We start from the raw sequence: 21912 nt of genomic DNA, 5'->3' as shown, positions 1-21912 counted from the left end.
AGCGGGGGGGACCGGAGACGGGCCCGGAGAGAGGGAACCCCCCAACAAGGCGACACCCGCGCAGGCCCGACAACGGAGGGCCCCAGACCCAGGCATCCCATTCATTCATCCATTCACCTATTCGATACCTATACTAATAATAATATAATATACTATACATAATAATAATAATAATACTAATAATAATACTAATAATAATAATAATAATAACCATCTTTGTATAAAATAATATTGATAAATTATTAAGTTTTTGATGTCCTGCCAATGGAGGCTCAAATCCTCCATGGCAGGACCCTTCCATACCGCATTCCCACCGACACAGACATACAATCACGCACCGTTTCCCCCTCCCCGGGGGGATCCAGCACCGCCAGAAGGCACCCCAGGCTGCACGGCGGGCCCCGCCAGGCCCGGGTAACCCGACCCACCCGCCCCAGGCCCAGGCCGGTGAGGGAACGCGGGTGATGTGGGACCCCCTCCCGCCCCTTGTGTTGAGTGCATGTGATTAATGCCATAAAAACAGGGAGGAGGGAGGGCCAAGTATCGATTGACACAGACCCCCCCCCCTCCCGAACTACGTGTCCTTGTCAAATGTATTTATTAAGTGTTGAATGTGCAGTGTCTATTTTGCTGTTAAAACCGTGAGGCGGGGAGTGCCAGGCCCCGCGGGACAGTGCCCCCCACGACCCGGACCCCCCGCCTTTCGCCTATGTGCGTATGAATCGTGTAGGGGGGGCAAGAGGGGGAGCGGAGGCCGAAGCCAGGAAGCAGGACCAGCAAAGCCGGCCCTGATAAGACACCCGCGTCCCCCCACCGGCCGTCCAGTAGACGGGGGCCGGCCCCCCGAGCCGGGCAAGGGCCCCACCGTACCTCCAAGGGCGCCCCCGGCGCCGCCGGAGCCCCCAGACGGAGGGGGAAGCGGTCCAACATCCTCCCATTCATACTGACAACATAAGACATAGATACCTGGGAATGGTGCCACCCCGCCGTCGCGCCCGCCCGTGCACCCCCCGGTCAGGGGAGGCCCGCTCCCCGGACCCGGCCCCACCCCCCCCGAGGCCACCCCGGCGGACACCCCAAGGGTCCCGGAGTCCCCACATCCGCAGGGGCACTTGGCCCCCGCCCAGCGACGGAGGACCAAGGCAGCAATGCCCCCCCAGCGCAGACAGCCACCCCCCACCCAGGCAGGGCCGGGCCCTCCGGGTGGGACCCCCACGCCCACGGCCCCGCCCCCCCCGGGAGGCCCGGAGACGCCCCAGCCACAGCCCCCCGCCCGAGCCCTCCCCAGCCACCCCCCCCCCACCGCCATGAGGTAACCCCCCCCACAGGCCCCCAAGGCCCCCACCGGCTAGGGACAGGGCCCCGCGGCCCCCCCCCACCGCCCCCCAGGGGCCACCCGAGGCCCGCGCCCCAGACCCCCCAAGCCGACCCCCAACCCCAAGGGCTACGAGATCACCACCCCCCCCGCCCCCACTAGGTAACGAAGCCAATAAACGGGGACCACAGAGAGTGCAATTCAGCCGAATGTTGTTCAGTGGAGGCAGACATTATCTCACTACTAATATGATCTGATAAAAGATTCCTAAAATGGTTGATACATAAACTGGATTTTTGTTTCCAATTTACTAGAATGGTTTTCTTTGCGATACATAAGGCAGTGAGAACCCGGTGTGTCCAATTAGGATCTATTTGAGTGTCTCCCAGGTGACCTAATATACATACCGTGGGGCACACTGGGATTCTGTGGTTGATCCATGTGGATAAATCCTCACAAATCTCCTTCCAGAACCTCTGTACCGGTGTACAGAACCATAAAGCATGCATATAATTATCTGGGGTGTTCTCTGTGCACTGTGAACAGATATTAGAGGTGACAAAGCCCATCTGGAACATCCTTTGTCCAGTATAATGTATTCTATGAAGAACTTTGTACTGTATAAGTTGTAGGTTTGGGTTTTTAGTCATAGTAAACGTATTTAAGCATATTTGTGACCAAGAAAACTGGTCGGTATTAAGAGAGAGATCCGCCTCCCACTTAGAGATCGGGAGAGAGACTGAATCGTCCAGTTTAGACACTAACCTGTAGAGTTTTGATAACAACTTTAAAGTGCTTAGATTCAATAAATCTATTATCTTAGCGGGAAGTTTTAAATCTAATTGGCTAATTTTGTATGTTTTATTTATTATTGCCTTAAGTTGTTGATACTCTAAAAATGTATTCCTGCTAACTCCGTATTGAACAATAAGTGTATTGAAAGGTACAAACTGTCCTCCTACAATTACGTGCTGTAAGTACCGTATTCCTTGATCTCTCCATTGAACGAAGTTAACCATCTTTTTATCCTTTTTCACGATGTCTGGGTTGTTCCATATGGGTGTACGGTCACATGGAAAAAGTGAAATTTTAGCTATTTTAAGAAATTCCCACCAAGCTGATAAAGTTGTGCTAATATTAATGCTTTTGAAACATTGATGACGTTTGATACTTTGACTAATAAATGGTAACTCTGAGATTTCTAGTTCATTACAAAACACTTGCTCTGAGTCCAGCCATTGACTATCTAAAGGATGATCTTTTGACCATTTTACAATATACTGTAACTTACTGGCTATGAAGTAATACTGAAAATTAGGTAATTCTAAACCTCCATATTCTTTGGATTTTTGCAATGTCTTTAAACTAATACGTGGAGTTTTATTTTTCCACAGAAATTTTGATACATATGAGTCCAACGATTTAAACCAGGAAAGAGGGGGTTTGCATGGTATCATTGAGAAAAAATAATTTACTTTTGGTAAAACCATCATTTTAATGGTGGCTATTCTACCCATGAGCGAAATGGGGAGAGAGCTCCATCTGGAAAGATCATCTTCTATTTTCTTTATAAGCTGAACATGATTTAATTTTATTAACTCTGACAACCTAGGGGAGATGTTTATGCCTAAATATCTAATGTTCCCTGATTGTAATTGAGTATTGGTTATATTCCTAAAATTGCAGTTAACACACAAAACAGTGGATTTAGACCAATTAATAGAATAATCAGACAGAGATGAAAATCCCTCTATAAGTGCAATTGTCTGTGATAGTGAAGATCGTGAGTTCTGGAGGAAGAGGAGTACGTCATCCGCATAAAGACTTATTTTGTGCTCTAATATTTTACATTGTATACCTTTAATATTTTGATTTTGTCTAATAGCTGCTGCTAAAGGTTCAATAAATATTGCAAATAATGAGGGAGAGAGAGGGCAACCCTGTCTAGTGCCTCTTTGCAAGGTAAAACTTGTAGAGATTTGATCATTTGTCCTTACACGTGCCTTGGGAGAGCTGTATAATATTTTTATCCAGTCAATGAAAGATTCGCCAAATCCAAATTTATGCAAAGTTGCCAATAGAAACTTTCAATTTACCTTATCAAATGCTTTTTCCGCGTCTAAGGATATAATAGTAGTCTCCTGTTTATTGATACTCGAATAGTCTATAATATTTAATAATCTGCGAATATTAGTAGACGAATGTCTACCTTTAATGAAGCCTGTTTGATCTGGATGTATAATAGAAGGGGTGACTCTTTTCAGACGTTCAGTAATGGCCTTGCTAATTATTTTAAGGTCTACATTTATCAATGAAATTGGGCGGTAGCTCGATGGGAGCAAGGGATCCTTGTCCGGTTTTAATAAAAGACTAATATTAGCAGAGTTCATATTTAAGGGTAAGCTTTTATTCTCCCTAGCATTTAGAATCATTTTATAAAATGTTGGTGCTAATATACTCCAGAATTCCTTGTAAAATTCAGCTGGGAAACCATCTGGGCCCGGAGCTTTATTATTGGGCATATGTTGAAGAGCTTCATGGAGTTCTCCTATTGAGAGCGGTGAGTCTAAATTCGTAACCTGTTCCTGATGTAACTTCGGCAGATTAATGTCTCCAAGAAACTCATTAATGGATTGATCAGATGGTTCAATTTGTGACGAGTATAATTTATAGTAAAAGTCTCTAAAGACTGAATTTATTAAACAGGGATCATGTGTAACTCCCCCTGACTGGTCCTTAATGGATGTTATGGTTGTTTTTTCTTTGTTTATTTTTAATTGATTGGCTAAGTATTTTCCCGATCTGTTAGCATGTGCAAAGTTTTCCAGGCGAAGCCTTTGTACTAGAAACTGTGTTTTTGCGTCAATTATTTTATTTAATTCTATTTTAGTTTTCCTTATTCTGTTAAGGATACGTTCGTCTGCAGAGGTCTGGAAGGCCTCCTCTAGCGTCTTTATTTCACACTCTAATTCTTTTGTTTTTAAGTTGTCTTTTTTTTTCTTATTTGAAGAAAAGGAAATTATTTTGCCTCGCATTACTGCTTTTCCTGCTTCCCATAGAACGCTCGCTGAAATTTCCGGCTGGTCGTTATTTTGTAAAAATATATCCCATTCTTTCTTAAAGAAATTAATAAAGTCGGGGTCTTTTAGCAATGATGTATTAAATCTCCAAACTTTGGAGGATGATACGCTCCCCCTCTTCCCCAGAGTGAAAGAAACAGGTGCGTGATCGCTAATAATGATTGGGTGAATTTGTGATTCTGAGATATCTCTCATCAGAGAGCTACTGACTAAAAAATAATCTAACCTAGAATATGAGTGATGAACGGCTGAGAAAAAAGTGTAGTTCCTAAGGGTTGGGTGTAGAGAGCGCCATGTATCGCAAAGACCCAGATCATTCATGTATTGCTTAACAATACTTGCTGACTGCCAACTCCTGTGTCCGCCTGCATTACTGAGCCTGTCCACTCCAGGGTCCAGAACCATGTTGAAGTCTCCTCCGATGATGACTGTGTTGTCTAGGTGAGCAGAAAGTGAGGTGAAAAAAGAGTGAAAAAACGAGGAATCATCAACATTTGGGCCATATACATTAGAAATACATAAATTCAAGCTTTGAATTTGCAAGACTAAAATTAAATATCTACCCTCTGAGTCAATGTGAGTGTCCTTTACGGTGAAATTTACTCTTTTATTAATGAGAATTGCTACCCCTCTTTGTCTGGAGTTGTAACAGGCGCAGAAAACATGCGGAAATTGTGCCGTGGCCAATGCATCTACCGAAGCTTTAACTAAATGAGTTTCTTGCAGTAGGACAATGTCCGCCTGCAGAGTTTGTATGTGGTTAAGAAGTTTTAATCTCTTTGCCGTGTTCCCGGCTCCGTTTACGTTCCAGGTGACAAACTTTAATTTATCCATAATCCAATCATTGAAAGTAACATTATATGTAAGTGGTAATGTTGCATGAAAAGTTGTGGTATGTGTGTGTGCCATGTTATTCTAGATGTGTGAAATGTGTGTTTGTACCAATTTACCAAACCGAGAAAGAAAGTGCAGCAGAGTGGGACATAGAGGGAAAAAAGAAAAAAAAAGGGGAAAGGGAGTGAGGTGGGGGGGAGGGAGATAATTCTAAACATGATAGAAAAAGAAATAGAGAAAATAAGAAAAAGAGAGAGAAAGGCAGTCACCAGTGTGAGCCTATAACTTACCGAGACTAGCAGAGCAAGAATTATTAATACATTAATATATACCGAGAATATTTTATGAAACTATATCTAATCTAATCACCAAGTGTTTATGTAACTATATCTGACCTAATCACCAGTTAGTAAGAAAGAAAGAGAGGAAAAGAAAGTAAATTTTGTACTCATCCTTTTTAGAAGAGCCAGGGCGTGATGTTGGAGTCGCGGTACAGTTGTCCGTTCACGTACAGCTTGTCCACGGTGATGACAGCACGAGATCCCTCCGTCATGAACCTCCTCCGGACCGGGAAGAGGACTCGGCGACGGTCCAGGATCTCCCGGGGGAACTGGTCGTTCACGGAGAACGGCAATCCGCGTAGCTGTGGCCCCCGTCTTCTCACAAGCTCTTTGTCTTTATAGTGTTCGAATTTAGCAACAATGGGCCTGGGTCTCTGGGCTTCGGGTCTTCTTCCTCCTAGGCGATGGACGCGGTGAAACGTGATGGAGTTCGCCAGGTCTTCTGGAAGCTTCAGGTGGTTCCGGATGAAATCCTGGACGGATTGTTCAGGATCTTCATCAGGTTTCTCCGGGATCCCCGAGAACACCAAGTTGTCCCTCATGGAACGAGCTTGAAGGTCTAAAACGGCCTCCTTTAAAGATTTATTTTCATTTTGGAGTCGGCTAAAACCCTCTGACATGGATTTCATCGACTTCTTCAGATTGGTGTTTTCAGCCATCAATTTTTCCACCTGCTGGTTACCGTATTCCACAGCTTCTCTTAATGACTGGAATTCCTTGTGCAGGACTTCCACCAGGGATAAACGGGAGTCATGGGAGGCCAAGCGGGTGTCAATGGACCTCAGAATGTCCTCGGTGGTATTTCCTGGAGGAGAGGTTGCTCCAGGGGAATCCTCAGGACGGCAACGCTTCGGCGTGGAGGAAGCGCCAGAGGACGCGCCCCCAGACTTCTTCACCATGACAAATCTCTCAAAATACTCGTCTATAGATGCGTCTAAAGATTCGCTTTGCTCCAGGTTGGGTTCGGAATTATATAATCTAACTATAAACTACCCTTTCGTTATTTTAAACTGAGAATATAATCGTTTTTAAAGCATTTATTGAAAACGAAAGTATTACCTCGCCATATTGGATTCTGCTGCCTCGTTCTCGCGATACTACCACATCTCGTGGTGCGTTCGCTAGTAGCTCTTAATGCTAAAATAGGAGCTGTGGCCTTCTTCATAGCTCACAGATAACTCCATGGGACAGTGGACAGGGCTGAGGGAGAAGAGAGAGAAAGAGAAAGAGAGAAGGGGGAGCCTGCTCTTTATAGCCTGGCCTGGGCTGCCATAAATCGGTGAGGGCCTCTCCTGCGTTTTGATGTCCATGCCCAATGAGGAGGCTATTCATTATCACTGAAGGGCCGTAAATGCAAAGCCTGCCAGGGCTTTGAGTCAAAATGGAGTTTTCCTTTGTTTCAAACCATGTGGTCAGCTGTAAGAAATTGAGGCTAACCTCAGAGTTGGGCCTCAAGTCTTTCCATGTTCAACACAGGACTGTGGCCCAACATTGTTAATTTTAATGGTGGAGATTGGTGGTGGAGTGAAAAGACTATAACCAGTACCTCTTTATTTCACCAGAAGAGGCTTGTTATAACTCACTGCTGCCCCATAACTACGAACATTAACTCTTCCCTTCTCTTGTCTGCTTGCTTTATCTTATAATGAGTGAAAATAGTACCACAACAGTGGCATTATTCTGCTCAGACAGGTCTAAAACGATGTAATCCTACTTCTCCTGACACAGCCTACAAAGATCAGAATTTATTTCTGCTGCAGACTTAGAAAAGGTCATCCGTTGGTTATTATTTTAACTGTTCCAGCTACTACGTTATAGCAGTGGAAGCAGGCAAAACACATGAACCCTTGAATCACTATTATAGATGGACAAAGGCACAGGAAGGTTTGGTTTCTTAGACAAAAAGTCAAATGTACAAAATGTGCACAAACTGTATAACCCCTGCTGTGAGGTTCAATAAGTCTCCCAAACAGCTTAGGGTTGTTAATTTAAAGTGTCCCACTGTACTATAAAAGTAAAATAAAAGTGTTAGATGCCAGTACTACCACATCTAATTTCATGTTTTAAAAGTACGGTACTGTAAATTGGAGTACAGTGAATGACAGTAGTGGTACTAGGTTACACATTACAAACACATGGCCGTGTAATTATAAAGGGTTATAAAATCTGCTATCCTGCATAAATTCACATTAATCTCGGAAAGGCCAGTGATCAAGTCAAGTTACCAAACTCCAGTCCGGTCTTGAGTCCCCAGGGCTTGAGTCTGTCAAGTCCAAGTCATAAAAAGGAAGCCTAAATTGAGTCCAATTTAAGTATCTCTTGGCATTCATGTTCTTGTTACATTTCAAAAACACAACTCTCATGAAAATGTTTACTCTTCCTTGCACAGCACTTCTTCTTTGATTGCCTGATAGCTACATGGATTGCATGTTTATAGCCTAGTTCTTGGCTGTTTTTAATTTTGTCCAAAGCCACCTTCCAGATGATATCTGAAGCTCAAAGCTGTCCCCATCATCTCCTTACTGGCTCTTTTACAGATGGAAAACTCAGCAGGGCACAATAAATCAGTAAAAGCAAAACAGTCAAGCAAAACCTGGCATTTACTGTAAGTGACATTACTTTTTTCCAAAACATGTATAACAAAAAGTGGAACAAACTCATATTGAACCTAATATCAGGTCCGAGTCAAGACATGAGTCTCTAAAATTACGACAAATTATGAGTCAAATTTGAGTTTTTCAAGTTTGAAAAAAGAATGCTTTACTTCATCTTGTAGCAACATCCATTCATTTTCTTTACCCGTTTTATCCTTTGCAGGGTCACGTGCGTCTGCTGGAGCCTATCCCAGCTCATTACAGGTGAGAGGCAGGGGTTCACCCTGGACAGGTCGCCAGTCTATCGCAGGGCCACATATAGAAATAGACAACCATGCACACTTATGGCGCTTTTCCACTAGTACGGTAGCCCGACTCGGCTCGTCACGCATCGTCCCGGCTCCGCCCGCTTTGTCCTCGTTTGTTTTTCCAAAGCCAAGTGAGAAGTGGGCAGGTTGGGGTGAAGCTGCTGTGACGTACTCGATTGCGCAACCCCTTTGTTCGTGTCGGCGCTGATCAGAAATCAGCTGGAGCCGCGAGCGGCTGAGAGTAAAACACAGCTCCTGGTGGATCTGATCGTTCCTTATCACCCGTCTACATCCCTTTTTTAATTCTCTCGTCAGCCACCAGGTTTATGAACATCTGCACCTCAGAGTTGGATCACCAAACAGACGTTTGCGCTTCATAATAAAATCGCCGCGAGCCGCCAGTCGCTCTCGCGCTGACTCCCGCTTGATTCAAACGTCTGACGGCCCCGCCCCCCGACCAATCAGTGGCGTGGAGGGTGGTGATGTCAGATATAGTGCCGGCTCAGCACGCTTTGAACCTCAGCAGAAAAGATACAGAAAAAGTATCTGCTTGGCACGGCTCCACCCGCCTTGGCCCGTAGTGGAAAAGCGCAAGACGGGGGCGTGGCGGGTATAAGCGCGCTGAGTAGATACTAGTGGAAAAGGGTCATTACACTCACACCTACGGGGAATTTAGAATCATCAATTAACCTTGTATGGATGTCTTTGGACTGTGGGGGGAAGCCGGAGTACCCGGAGAGAACCCACACAAGCACGGGGAGAACATACAAACTCCTCACAGAAAGCCTCCGTCGGGCTCGGGTGTCAAACCAGGAACCTTCTTGATGTGAGGCAACAGTGCTAATCACTAAGCCACCGATGCAGCAACATGTGCTTAGAAAATAGAATAAAAATCATACTGAACTACACTAATAGAGCTACTACAATCAGAGCACAGTTGTTATTGCTGTCATCATATCATTCACCAACAAGAATGTTTAAAGCATTTACATTTGGCCATCTGGTCTTTCATGGGGGGTCGTCATCAATCCAGCAACCCGCTGCACTCGTGGTGCCAGAGCTTCACTAATCTGATATGAGGGAAAATGCTTGTCAGATGTTTGTATAATGACATTAGTGCACCAACTCTTTGATAATGGAATTTACATAAGAAGATTAATATTTAGTTGTAATCTACAGTTATCATGATATATAGCAGAGCATTGTTACAAATCTCCAGCAAATGTACAATAATCCACTAAACAATCAGGTTTTGGCCACAGTGAGCTCTACTTTTCCTCCTATAAAACATGTGCATAGTTCTTGTAGAGATCCAAGTGACATTGATCTTATCTAAAGGGGACCTATTATGAAAAACACGTTTTTTCTTGCTTTAACATATATAAAGTGGTCTCCCCTCAGCCTGCCAACTCAGAGAAGGATGAAAGCAACCCAATTCTGCAGTGTCTGTACACCCGCCCGGATGAACCATCCAGTCTGATGTGGCTTCTATGAGTCATTCAGATTCTGCGCATTTTCGTTACGTAACGAAAATGCAAACCACGCCCACAACTATAAAACCGTGTAACTGCATGCGAGTGGCCGACTATCGCGTAGCACTGCGTGACATCGGACGCTCTCTGTCCATCTCCCTCCAGCCAGCTGCCACTTTATCGAGGTTTTTGTAGTGAAATGAGGAGGTATCATAGAGATAACTTCTCATTTCAACTAACTGGATCAGCCGTTCCTCATCCGTGACTGTTTCCTACAGCGCTTTCAAGCGGCTTTCAACGCGAGCGACAGGAAGAAAATAGAAGCCTGCATTCGACAAATATTCAGCTCAAAACGGCGCTCCGCATCGTGCTGCGCAGCGCTGCGTCACTGCGGACAGTTAGGACAGTCCAATAGAAAATAAAGCAATGGAATTGATTTTGTCGCTGACGCTCGCATCGCATGCAGTTATGACACGGTAACTCCGCTTCCGCCATTTTTTCGTAGCGGTGTATTGCGTCATTCAGGCAGCCAATCAGCACAGTGCCTCATTATCATAGCCCCGCCCACTCAGAATCCTGCATAGATAATGAGGTTAGAGAATGGGATGCTAAAGACATGGCTCAGAGGCTGAATTTCTAATTTATTTAAGACATTCAAGGCCTGTTTAAAATAGGTATTAGATGCCATAATAGGTCCCCTTTAACTAAACGTTCCCCTGTTAACATTTAGTATATTTATGTGCAGGGCTCGAGTAGCCTCCCACTATATTTTTGAGTCAAAGGCTAGGGTGGGAACTGTGGAGTAGAGTAGAGTGATAATAGATAAACCACACAACACAATACATTTAAACATGACTTCGTTTTTATCAAAAACTTTGCACCATCACACATACAAATGTCAAATAAACAACATGAAAAACAGCTGTTATTAATGTTGCAAACTAAAAATAAGAACCTATAACCTAATTAACAAATGGCAACAACAGCTGTGAGTGGTTCGAAATGTAACACTAATAAATAAATAATAAATAAATAGGAGTCAGGAATGTTGCAATCCTGAACATCATGTGGAGGGGTAATGCCGATGTGACACTGGTGCCCATCAGTTCTTCCAGACGCGAAGCACAGACATTGGCGACTTCAGAGAGCAAGGGCTCGAGGGATGCTGCTTGGCAGTGTTCAGTGAGTCTCACAGACCACGGCAGTGTAAGTGATGCACTGGGAGTGGAGTTGTTGGACTCTAGGTCATTAGTAGCATCCTCCTTAAATAATTTAAGGAATGCAACTACGCTTTTCAGCGTGTTCGCATTAATTTGCGCAATCCGGTCATACTGGTTATTGCCCAGCAGTAACGTGGAGATCTCTTCATGCTGTTGCAGTATGGAATCCAGCATATCGTAATTTGAATTCCATCGGGTCTCGATGGATTGCTTGAGGGATTTTTTCAAGCTGCTTTGCAGACCTGAATGATTGAAATACTTCACCAACTTTTTTGAATTGGTCAACAGTTCAGACAGCTCAGCACTTTCAGCCAAAACACCTGGTGCGAATGCACTTGACAGAGTGACGTTCCGGATGTGCGCGTTAGTTCAGCCTGGTGTATCCACGCAGAGTGGCGACTATGTTGGCTCCCCGGTCAGTGACAAATACAACACGGCCAGATAGAAGCGTCTATTCCAAATTCACTTGAGTTTCTGGAATAGCAGGCTCCTGATATTCTCCCCCGTCTTTGACACACCACTCTCAAAGGAAGCCGCAAACAGCACCCTGGAAACGAGGTTGAGTTGTTGTTCGTATAATGGATGGTGCCGGAAGTTTTATGGTAATCCTCCGTCCATACATCAGTTGTGATGGCGCATCCATATGTTTCTATGATGGGCTTTATCTCCGCTACCACTGACGCCTGCAGTGCTTGTGCTCGCCCCTCGATGTGTCTGGATACAGTGGTTGGATGAGGAAAAACATCTTTCCATCAAATTGGCCATATTTAGCGGCGACGTTAACAAAGTGCTGGGATATGTCAGTAAAGCCTTTCCCGGCGACAAAGTCATATGGCCTTAGGTCGAGACAACACACTTCCACACATTTCTCAGTTGTTTCTTGTTTAATGTGTGTAGGGAGAACTTTTTTATCGCTGAAAAGCAGCTTACTTTGACCGGGGAGAATAGAGCAGGCGTGTCGCCTCAAACCCGAGGTGCCGGATTTGTGTCCATTGTAAACTAGAATCTTCGCACATTTGTCACAACTAACAAAGACCAGTTTTTTTCCATCTTTGTCACACACAATTGAGAACTTTTTCCAAATGTCCGACTTTCCTTGCTTTGTCTTTGCTTGGAAAATACCTTGTTTGAGGTTCTTTATCACGTAATTTATGTCCATCTTCCCGCTAGGCTAGGCCGGCCCCGATCCCGCAGTTTTTTTTTTTTAGCCGCCCGCTCCCGCCCGCAGGAAACTTCATCCCGCCTGCTCCCGGGAGATTTGCGTTGGGTCCCGCGGGACCCACCGGGACCCAATCCCAATGCAGCCCTCTACTGTGGAGCATGAACAGAGTGTATAGGCCACTTCAAGTCCAGTTTAAATTTTTACATGCAGGAATTGGCTCAAATTCATCTGCTTTGAAGCCAACGATGAGAAATCAGGTTAAATTTAATTTCAGTTGGACTAAGATGTTTACGTGCATTTTAAAAATGCAGTTTCAGTGGGACTGATGCAATAATGTGATAATCTTCTAACATAATGTAAACGCACTGCTTGTTTTTATATCTCAGTTAACAGTAGCTGCTTTTAAGGGGTAGAGTCTGATTCACAACTGCATTCCATTTATGCAATTATCTTTTGAATTTAGTTTCGTTAATTTAGTTAGGATGGAATACTCTAAATACATCATATATACATATATGTATATATGTATATATATATATATATATATATATATATATATATATATATATCTTATAAGGCCTTGTTAGCCTCAAATAAAGAGTTTTTGGTTTGGTAGCCAGTTCAGACACCCAAGTATATGCTCTAAAGCAGAAATAATTATTTCGTCACACGGTATGTCCCCTTTAAACCTGTCTTAAACATAAATCCATGCGCTGTACGAGCAGTTGAAAACCTGATATAAATCAGCAAGCTTGACAGCATGATTGCTATGAAGAAGGTTCCTGCTTCTTGTTGAATTACAGTGGGTCTATATCTGACTCTTTTGGTCCTTTATTTGGATTGAAAAATATCTAAAAGGTGCAGAAAACCATGAGGAAAGATGTAGTCCACAGCAGGATGTAATCATTTATTCATATCACGCTTCTGTCATTGGGCAGATGCCTTATGACAGGGGTCACCAATCCTGGTCCTCGAGGGCCGGTGTCCCTGCAGGTTTTAGATGTTTCCCTGCTTCATTGCACCATGATACAAGTGACTGTGTCATCAACAGAACTATTGAGACTTTGATGACAAGCTGATGACGATGATTAATTAGAATCAGGTGTGTTAAGGCAGGGAAACATCTAAAACATGCAGGACACCGGCCCTCGAGGACCAGGGTTGGTGACCCCTGCCTTATGATATTCATTCATTATCAAATTATGATGTTGTTTATGCTGTGGGAAAGGCACAAAACTATTTCTTTATAAATCCCTAATTAGGTCAGCCTGTGGTAATGACCCATAATTTTTTATCTATTTATTCTTTATTATATTATTAATATAATAATATATTCATTTTTATTTTTTATTTGTATGAGAAGAAATGTTGAATGTAAAATTAAATGATTTATAAAAAAAAACTAAAAAAAAAAGACATTGTTGATGATGGATATGTTGACTTACTGCTTCTCTTTTCCCCTTTCTCTTTATTTTAGACAGCTTGGTGTAGTATGATTAAAAACATGAACAGCTAAATGCTTTGTTGTAAAACTTTAATAATGCAGCTGTCCCCCAATCTAACCTGCTCAATTTAACATTTAAAGAGCAAGAGCAATGCTATTAATCCTCTGTTCAGCCTCTAGACACAGATTCCTTCTACATCACTTAGTTACATTGCTGTCTGATGATGTATGGGTCACTGGTAGTGGAGATGTTTCGGTTCATCCCACTGCTGCAAAAGCAGCCATGCAGACTTATGCAGTGAATATCCCAACACGAGGACAAACCACAGCTCCAACATTGTTTGAGGATGTCCATACAAAAAGGAGGATCTTGTAAAGAGTGAATGTGTACAGAATCACCATAAAACTTGTCAAATGTGCAAGCTTGTTAATGTAAACCAGAATCAAGCATCAAGACAATTAAAACTGTAACTACAATGTGTTGTGAATAATGAATATGGCTTTGTAATTTTGCTAGAATGAACTCCTTACTAACGCAAGGTTTTGGTCACAATCCCACCAGGATATACTATTCTATTTGAATATCCTACCAGTTAATGAGGGAGCAAGTGTAACACTGTACAACCCATATTAGAATAAGTTGTGGTGGTATGGAATATGCAAATTATTATTGTTAAAATGTACAGTACACAGTAAGCCTTGAAGCACTTTTATAAAACCTTAAAATTGAATAGTTTAGGGCTAAAGGGTAAAAAGGAACAGCATGTCAAACAGCTGATTGTAATTATGCCTTGGTACAAGAGCAGTATCCTCAAAAGGCTTTTGTTTTTGAGGAGCACGGATGAGCAGAGGATCTCTAGTTTGCCAGGAAATGGATGAGAAAATGACTGAAGTGTTTAAAAACAATTTTCTTTAAAGACAGATTGAAAGGGCTTTGCATATTTCTCCATATCCACTGCATAATACTATTAAATGATGCAAGAAATGTGAAGGAATTTCAGTGCATAAAGTGCAAGAGTGCAAATCTCAGTTACTCACCTGTAACCTCTAATCCCTTTAGGTGGCGCTGCATTAAGAACCATCTTTCAACCATCATATAAGCACATGGGTAAGGGATTACTTCTACTTTAACCTTTCTTCTTCACTACAATACAGCTGTAAATGCACAATTAACACTTAAAACCTAACTGTGCATAAAAGGAGCCATATGGGAACTGTGTCTATAAAATCTATATTAAAATCAATACAATGATGTCACTGTTTGTTACTTCCTGTTTTATTTTGAAGCCTGTGTCTTTGTGTTTGAGTTCTGGTTTTCACATTCCTGTTTCCCATCTGCCCTGATCTTCTGCACCTGTGTCTCGTTAACCCTTGTGTATATCTGGTCTTGTCTTTCCCTTGCTCCCTGCTGGTCTGTATTGTTTGTGCCTCTGTGTTTTCTGCCCAGGTTTTTTGTAGTTTTGGATTCTTGTTTTAAGCTTTGGTTTTTGTATCCTGTTCGGCAATGCTTTGGTTTGGTTTTGACTATTAAATCTCTACTTTTTGAAACTCCTGCCTCCTGGCCTCTCCTGCATCTGGGTCCTACCCCAACCGCACCGTGACAGAACGGACCAGCCACTATGGACCCAGCGGGAGAGTATATTACTCCAAGAGGCAGAGGAGAATATGCGCCGTGTTGAGGAGGAGAAGTCCCCCTTCTGGGGAACACGCATGGCTCGAGACGGGCCCAGGTGTTCCTGAGTTGGTCCCGGACGCACTTCAGCCGACATCCAGGCCCCTGCCAAGAACCCGGTGTCCCCTTCAGCCGACGCCGAGGATTTTGTGTCCCCCGAAGTCGACCCCTAGGACCCTGCCCAGGACTCTGCTCACGCCACAGCCCAAGCCAAGGTCCCGAGAACGCCCGTCTGCCCAGTTCTGAGAGTTTCCCTCTTACCCGTATCGCCGGTCTTCCCGTCCCCGAGGACAGCCCCCTGAACTGTCTCACCGGTCTGCACGGCCCAGTGCCCAGCCCCCCTGAACTCTGACTGTGTTGGCCTGGGATTGTGCTAACCTTTCCTTCATGTTGACACTAGCTTCCAATTTCATCATCTTAATACCAGTAGTTACGATCAGTTCTTTCAAAGTTCTTTCTGTTGCTTAGTAGATTTAAAGCCATAGCATTGGAGACTGATTTTCCTCATATGCCTTTTAACAGATAAAAAGAACTCTTTTGGACATGTTAACAAGGTTAAAAGCTTGATTCCCCCCTCCCCTCCAAGGAAAACCCCATTTAGAGAACATTAAAAAAGACTAATTATATATATTTTTCAACTTGAACAAAAGCATAACAAGCCAAGCGCATGCAGTGAGCGCATTATTGTGTGTTGATATATAAAACCGCAATAAACATTATTAGCATTACGTTTTCATGTCAACTATAACATAAATCTCCTGTGTCATCTGAAGCTTTCAACAAGTGCTGCTGTTTTTCAGAGGAATATCAATAATATGCTTCTCTTTTCATATCTTACTTTAGTGAAATGATGCTGAAGGAGCAAGAGGATGGAAGAGGGAGCATTTCTCCTTTAAGCCTGCAGGGTCCCTCCATTGTGCCTGCTGATGGCTTGTAATCGCTGTTCTGCACTGTTGTGGCGAGGCTGCAGCTGCGGGGTGGCTCCTCTGGCTGCCTTTCAACATGTCACTGGCTTGTGTGTCTCATAATGGCTTGTTCACTTTGCTCTTAAAAGGAATGGTGAACTTGTATGCTGGCCGCTTTTGCCAGTGGGCCTTTCAATCAGCAGGGGAGCAGGGGACAGAAAACCACTAATGTAACACACTGTTTGATAGTGGCTGGTTGAAAAGTTAACTCTAAAACAATATAAAAAATCTAATCCTAATATGATGTTGTACAGTTCAATAGACTTAGCTTGCCGTGATGCTGCCTCAGACATGGTCATCATGATCAGCATACTCTGAGGAGGTCCTACATTTATGCAGAAGTCTCCAAGACTGACATTATTAAAGGCATCTGCTTGCAGTCAAAGGTGTCCCATAGGGGGCACTGTTGGTTCTCATGAAGGACACGCAGCACAACAGGTTGCACCACTCTCTCTGTTCTTCACTGACCATGAACCTGAGATCTACCCACACCGCAGGAGTTATAAAATTAACCATCATGTGTACGCTCTTGTCAGTTGTATCTTATCTTGTAGCCTATGTATTAATTAAAAACTTTCAAGTCAAAACATCTCTCTTTGGGTTTAATGAAATATCTGTTGCTATCATACATCCTAGACTTTAAGCAGACACAACAGAGAGCTTCACGTGGATAAATTGCCAGTCATAATATTGTGGAAATAATCATGTTCACTTTTTAATATATCCGTGTGCAGAGTACCATCGGTCATGTATGTTCATTTTCTACATTTTACCAAAAATAATCCCATAGTGATATGTGGAAGTCTCTTCTAATTTGACTTTCTTTTTTTCTTCTAAGGGTTCGGGACAAAAGGAACAATTCTTGTTTATGAACTGAGATTTGGAAGGCTCTGGATTTACTGATGTGACGCCCGCAGAATCCCGATAATATGCTTCATCCCCGCACCAACGACCCCTACACACACACACACACACACACACACACACACACACACACACACACACACACACACACACACACACACACACACTCTTCCAGTCCTCATCCACAGGGTGCAGAGCGACATCAGCGGAGCAGACACACTAGATGCAGCTTCTTATTTGCACCACGCGTATTTACAGGCTGTAAAGTTGCGGGACTGTGTATCAGATGTTGCAATTTTTTATTTTATTTTTATGTGATATCGCACCAAATGTTGATCTGAAACTAAATCTACAAGCACAGGCTACACGCGTAAAAGACCAGGGAGTGAATGTCTCGCGAACTCTTTGGAAAGGAAACAAAGCAAAAGCTGAATGGGACTGTTTCTTTTTGTGCGGATGAAACGACTGCAGACGGATTTATTTTGAAGTAACCTGCGTGCACATCTACAGGACAAAAATACCTCTTTTTCTGTGCGAGAGGAGAAATGGTAAGAGGCGTAGAAACAACGCAACACTGCATCACTTTGTCACACTTCTTGTCATTTCTCTTATGCTGCCGTTTCTCGTGCTGTACGCTATCTCAGTATTCTTGACAAGTACTTGTCCACAATCTTGTGGCGGTATTATTTTAAACATCCTGGGTTTACCCATAAGGAGGCTCTGCAATTTTACTCGAAACCAACAGAGAAAAATCAACTCAGTGATAACTAGAAGTTAATTCATAACAACTGCTTTATACATTTGCTCTGCTTTGGAGTGAAAACGGTAAATTGTGGTTCCACTTTCCGCTATTTGGTTTCTCTTGGGATAAAAAAAAAAAATAATAATAATCTATGGATTATTAACTGTTGTAGGCTATTACTGATGTGCACAATTAATGTCTGTGTTTGCAGGTTGCGCCGCACGGAATACACCACGTTGGGTTTAAATGGAGATCTGCTCAGTGAGGACAAATTGCGTGCAAAGTTGCGCATCTCTCCGCTGAGGGAGTTACCCACTTGGTTTTCACCTATAAACAAGACGGACATGGGGCCGAGCCAGTGCGTGGGGCTCTCCGCGCTCCTGCTGTGCACAGGTAACACCCTCCCACCCAGGGAGATTACAGATAATGTCCGTGAGTTCTTGTTCAATGAGGTGAACAAGATTGATGGAAAACAAAGCAAATGGCAAATGATGTAAAACACACTGTAAATTCATAAACCTTTACTGCGTGATTTCACTCAGCTTCAGCATGAAACATTTAATGGCATGCAAATTGTATCCTGTCAGCCAACAGCACATATATAATTTATGAAACATATAATTAGCTGTAAGCTGTTGTGGCAGAATACAACACGACTTGTAATATTAACGAGAATGAACTGTGACAGTTGCCCTTAGTGTGTGGGTTTGGGTGCTGTGGTGCCAGGCTCAAGCACTGTCTGAGCCCGGCACTGCAGAGCACCAGGAACAAGAGCAGACTGCAGACCCAACCCAGAAACAGAGGACAGGTGCATCCTCTCATTAAGTTTCTGCAGATCTGGATTTGTGGATGAAGGTGCATTTGGGAGCTCATGTATTTGTATGTGGTTATAGCTGAGCTTTCCCACAGAAACCTGGTTAAAATGAGTTCTCAAGTTTATGTTGTTTGAACTTGCATGTAATCCAGTGCTTTAAAATTCATGCATAGGAAAATAAGATGAAAATTCTATGATCCTATGTTCGCTATTTTAATGCCAATGAAAGGCTTTTCCACACAAGTACAGATGCTAAAAATACAGTTGTGATGTTTAACATCAAATTTATATTTTGCTGCTGCAGAAAAGTCCATGTATTAATATAGTTAATTTGAACGTTTTGATCACAGATTCCCTTTTCTAAGTATTGTAGATGTTTTAGCTGTTAAGACATTTTTTATTAATATTGTAAATGCGGTTGTCTGGGAATGCAGCAGCTTTGCTGAACATGACTTAACACTGCTCATTAGCAACAAGATCAGCCAGATTCGTTTGTCAGATAAAAAACAACCATGTTTTCTTTTGTGGACTCCTTTCTTTAAAAAGAAAAGGTAGGAAATTTGAGGTTTTGGGGGGGGGGGGGGGGGGGGATTATGAATTTAAAAAAAGTAAAAAGTAAAATCTTGGCAGAATAGCTGTAACTAAGAATGAAGCAGCCAGAGAAGAAGGTTTGTTATCATCAGTTCCGGTAAGAGAACAACAACTTTTTTTAAATTGGGACCACACTCATTTGCACACTAAACTTGTAAGAACACAAAAATATGCCATTTGGTTCAAAGCAAAATCATATTTAACACCTTGCTATCCTGAGCCATAGCCACGGGAACCAAACAACAATGTTCAAAAGTCAATCAATCAGAAAAGTCTCACTGCTACTGAAACTTTAATTGGTTCATTGATGTTGTAAAAGTACTTTACACTTTAGCTTGTTAAAGAGCTGATGAAAAGAGACAAAGCTCAGAGGAAACGCTGGTGATCTTTCAGCAAAAAAAGAAAAAAAATCAATTCATGAATCCACAAATCCCATAATGGAGTCTACTGGGATAAAAGTAATAACAACAATAATCATAATGGCGTTGAGCTGAATTTATTTGTCCTTTTCAGAACATCCAAGGTCTCTAAGATACTAATAACATCAGTAATGAAGCATACAATATGCTGCTGAGCAAGCTGAAGTCATCCTGCTGCGCTAACCAGGTCATGGCTGGAACGGAGAGAAAGTGTAAAGGAGAAAAAGGAAAAGAAAGCTTCCATGCTGTCAGTCAACCCCCCCAATGTACGGAGTCTCAGAGGACAAGTCTTCAGCCACCTGATTATATCCAGAGAAGTTTCTTGGTTGTCTCTGGGAGGCAAACGCACTGACAGACACACAGAGTACATGCAAAGTGTGCATACAGTACTGTCAGACTGGCTGCCAGAAATACCTCATAGAGTCTGGTATATAACAAGATGTGATACATGCACTTGTTGGGAGAATGTCAGAAAGTAAGGTTTCGTCTTAATGAAAGAGAAAAAGTACTAAGTAGAGATGTATTTTCTTTCTTTCAATGAACATTGAATGAACAACTTCTCATGATATGTACAGTTTGAGTTTGGCTTCTTGATAACAAATTCATCAATGTACAACAATGCATTAGTTGTATTAGGGAAACTTGGCAGAGATAGGGAGGCTAAACGTCTCAGAAAAAGAGTTTAGTTTTGGACTTTATAAACCAGTAATAAAAAAAAGAAAAGAAGAAGTGTCTTGTTTCCCGACATTTTCAGAATCTGTTTTATTAACAAGTACCATACATTATGAGGACTTTGACTTACCTTGTGTCGGTGCATAAACATTAAAATGTATAAGCTAAAAATACAGTGACATAAGGAATAAATAACCTCTGGAATAAAGGCAATGATTTAGAAAACAATTTAGATGTAGAAAACTACTTGAACTATCTATTTTTTCTATAATATTTTATCTCCCTACACTTTCTCACTTTTAGCTGTGGTGTGTGTCATCAAGCAACATTTAGAAGTAAAATAATTTATACTCAAGAATGATGACACTTGCCTCCAAAAACATGTTGCATGTATTCAGTTTTGTATGATGTTTAAAACAAGGGTTCAAGAGGTGGTAACTGGTGGTGACCATAACCAAGTTCAACCCCTGATTCCACTTGGCTTTTTTTTAAGGACTTTCACTTTGTAACTTTAACAAATCACCACATACATACAAACAGGTTTAAAGACATATAGAGTATTTTAAAGGTAAAAGTAAAATAATTACTATTTTATTTTATTTTCTACTCCATTCAAGAATATTTTCCTAACTCAGCTTTACAAGACTCAAACATACTAAACAAAGATTTCTATGACAACAACCATCCTTTTAATAAGATGACATTAACAGGGTAACACTCCAGCGTAATTGAGAAGTTATGATTATACCTGATCACTTTGTGTTTTTATGCTTCCACAGTAAATGTCCTTGGTCCACACGCTCCCGCATAACCTCTTGTGGTTTATTGTAACTATTTTAATCTGTTGCACTGTCAATCAACTGCCTACTGGAGGCTGACTTAATAATTGTTGTGCCACCGTGGTGGGCCGGTTTCAGATGGAATAATTGGCATGCTCAGTTGGAAGCGTTCTCACACAGCACAGGTATTCACCATGATGTCTACCATTCAGCAGTCAAGGTAGACTGCTGGTGAGTGGGATGTCAAGCTCCCAAGCAGAGATGGTCTATTTTATGCCCTTGTTTTTATCAAGTATGATACAATTATGTATTGAACGAAGGAAAAAATCTGCAAAACGACAACTTTGAGGAAACGCCATTAAACGTAGCATAGCTCATAAGGCAGGCTTTTTTCATCTTGCAGATACATTTTGGGCATTGTATTTGAATGGTTGTGCAGTTCCTCTGCCTCCATTCTGCCAATCAAATCAATGCAAATTGAAGCCCACTGAGCACTGGGACAGCAAGATTCTGCCATACCTGCCATCGCCCAATCATGCCAGAGAAGGGGATCATATTTGAAAAGAACACATTTCAGTTCTGAAAATTCCGCAGTAATTTTGTATTCTATTATCATTATTTTTA

At 42.4% G+C, this 21912-nt stretch overlaps 1 protein-coding gene across 1 annotated transcript in view; it reads left to right on the top strand.

Moving 5' to 3' along the window:
* Window positions 1–17490: 17490 nt before the first annotated feature.
* si:dkey-112m2.1 (transmembrane protein 132C) overlaps window positions 17491–21912 on the top strand; it is a 282047-nt gene continuing 277625 nt past the window's right edge. Inside the window, exons 1-2 of the mRNA XM_061734330.1 lie at window positions 17491–17819; window positions 18225–18406. Coding sequence (XP_061590314.1) covers window positions 18358–18406 — 49 coding nt within the window. The 5' untranslated portion in view covers window positions 17491–17819; window positions 18225–18357. The remainder of the gene's footprint in view (window positions 17820–18224; window positions 18407–21912) is intronic.

Source organism: Cololabis saira, chromosome 11 (assembly GCF_033807715.1).
Source record: "Cololabis saira isolate AMF1-May2022 chromosome 11, fColSai1.1, whole genome shotgun sequence".
In the NCBI taxonomy this organism is placed as follows: Eukaryota; Metazoa; Chordata; class Actinopteri; order Beloniformes; family Belonidae; genus Cololabis; species Cololabis saira.
This window is presented reverse-complemented; position numbering and strand designations above follow the sequence as displayed.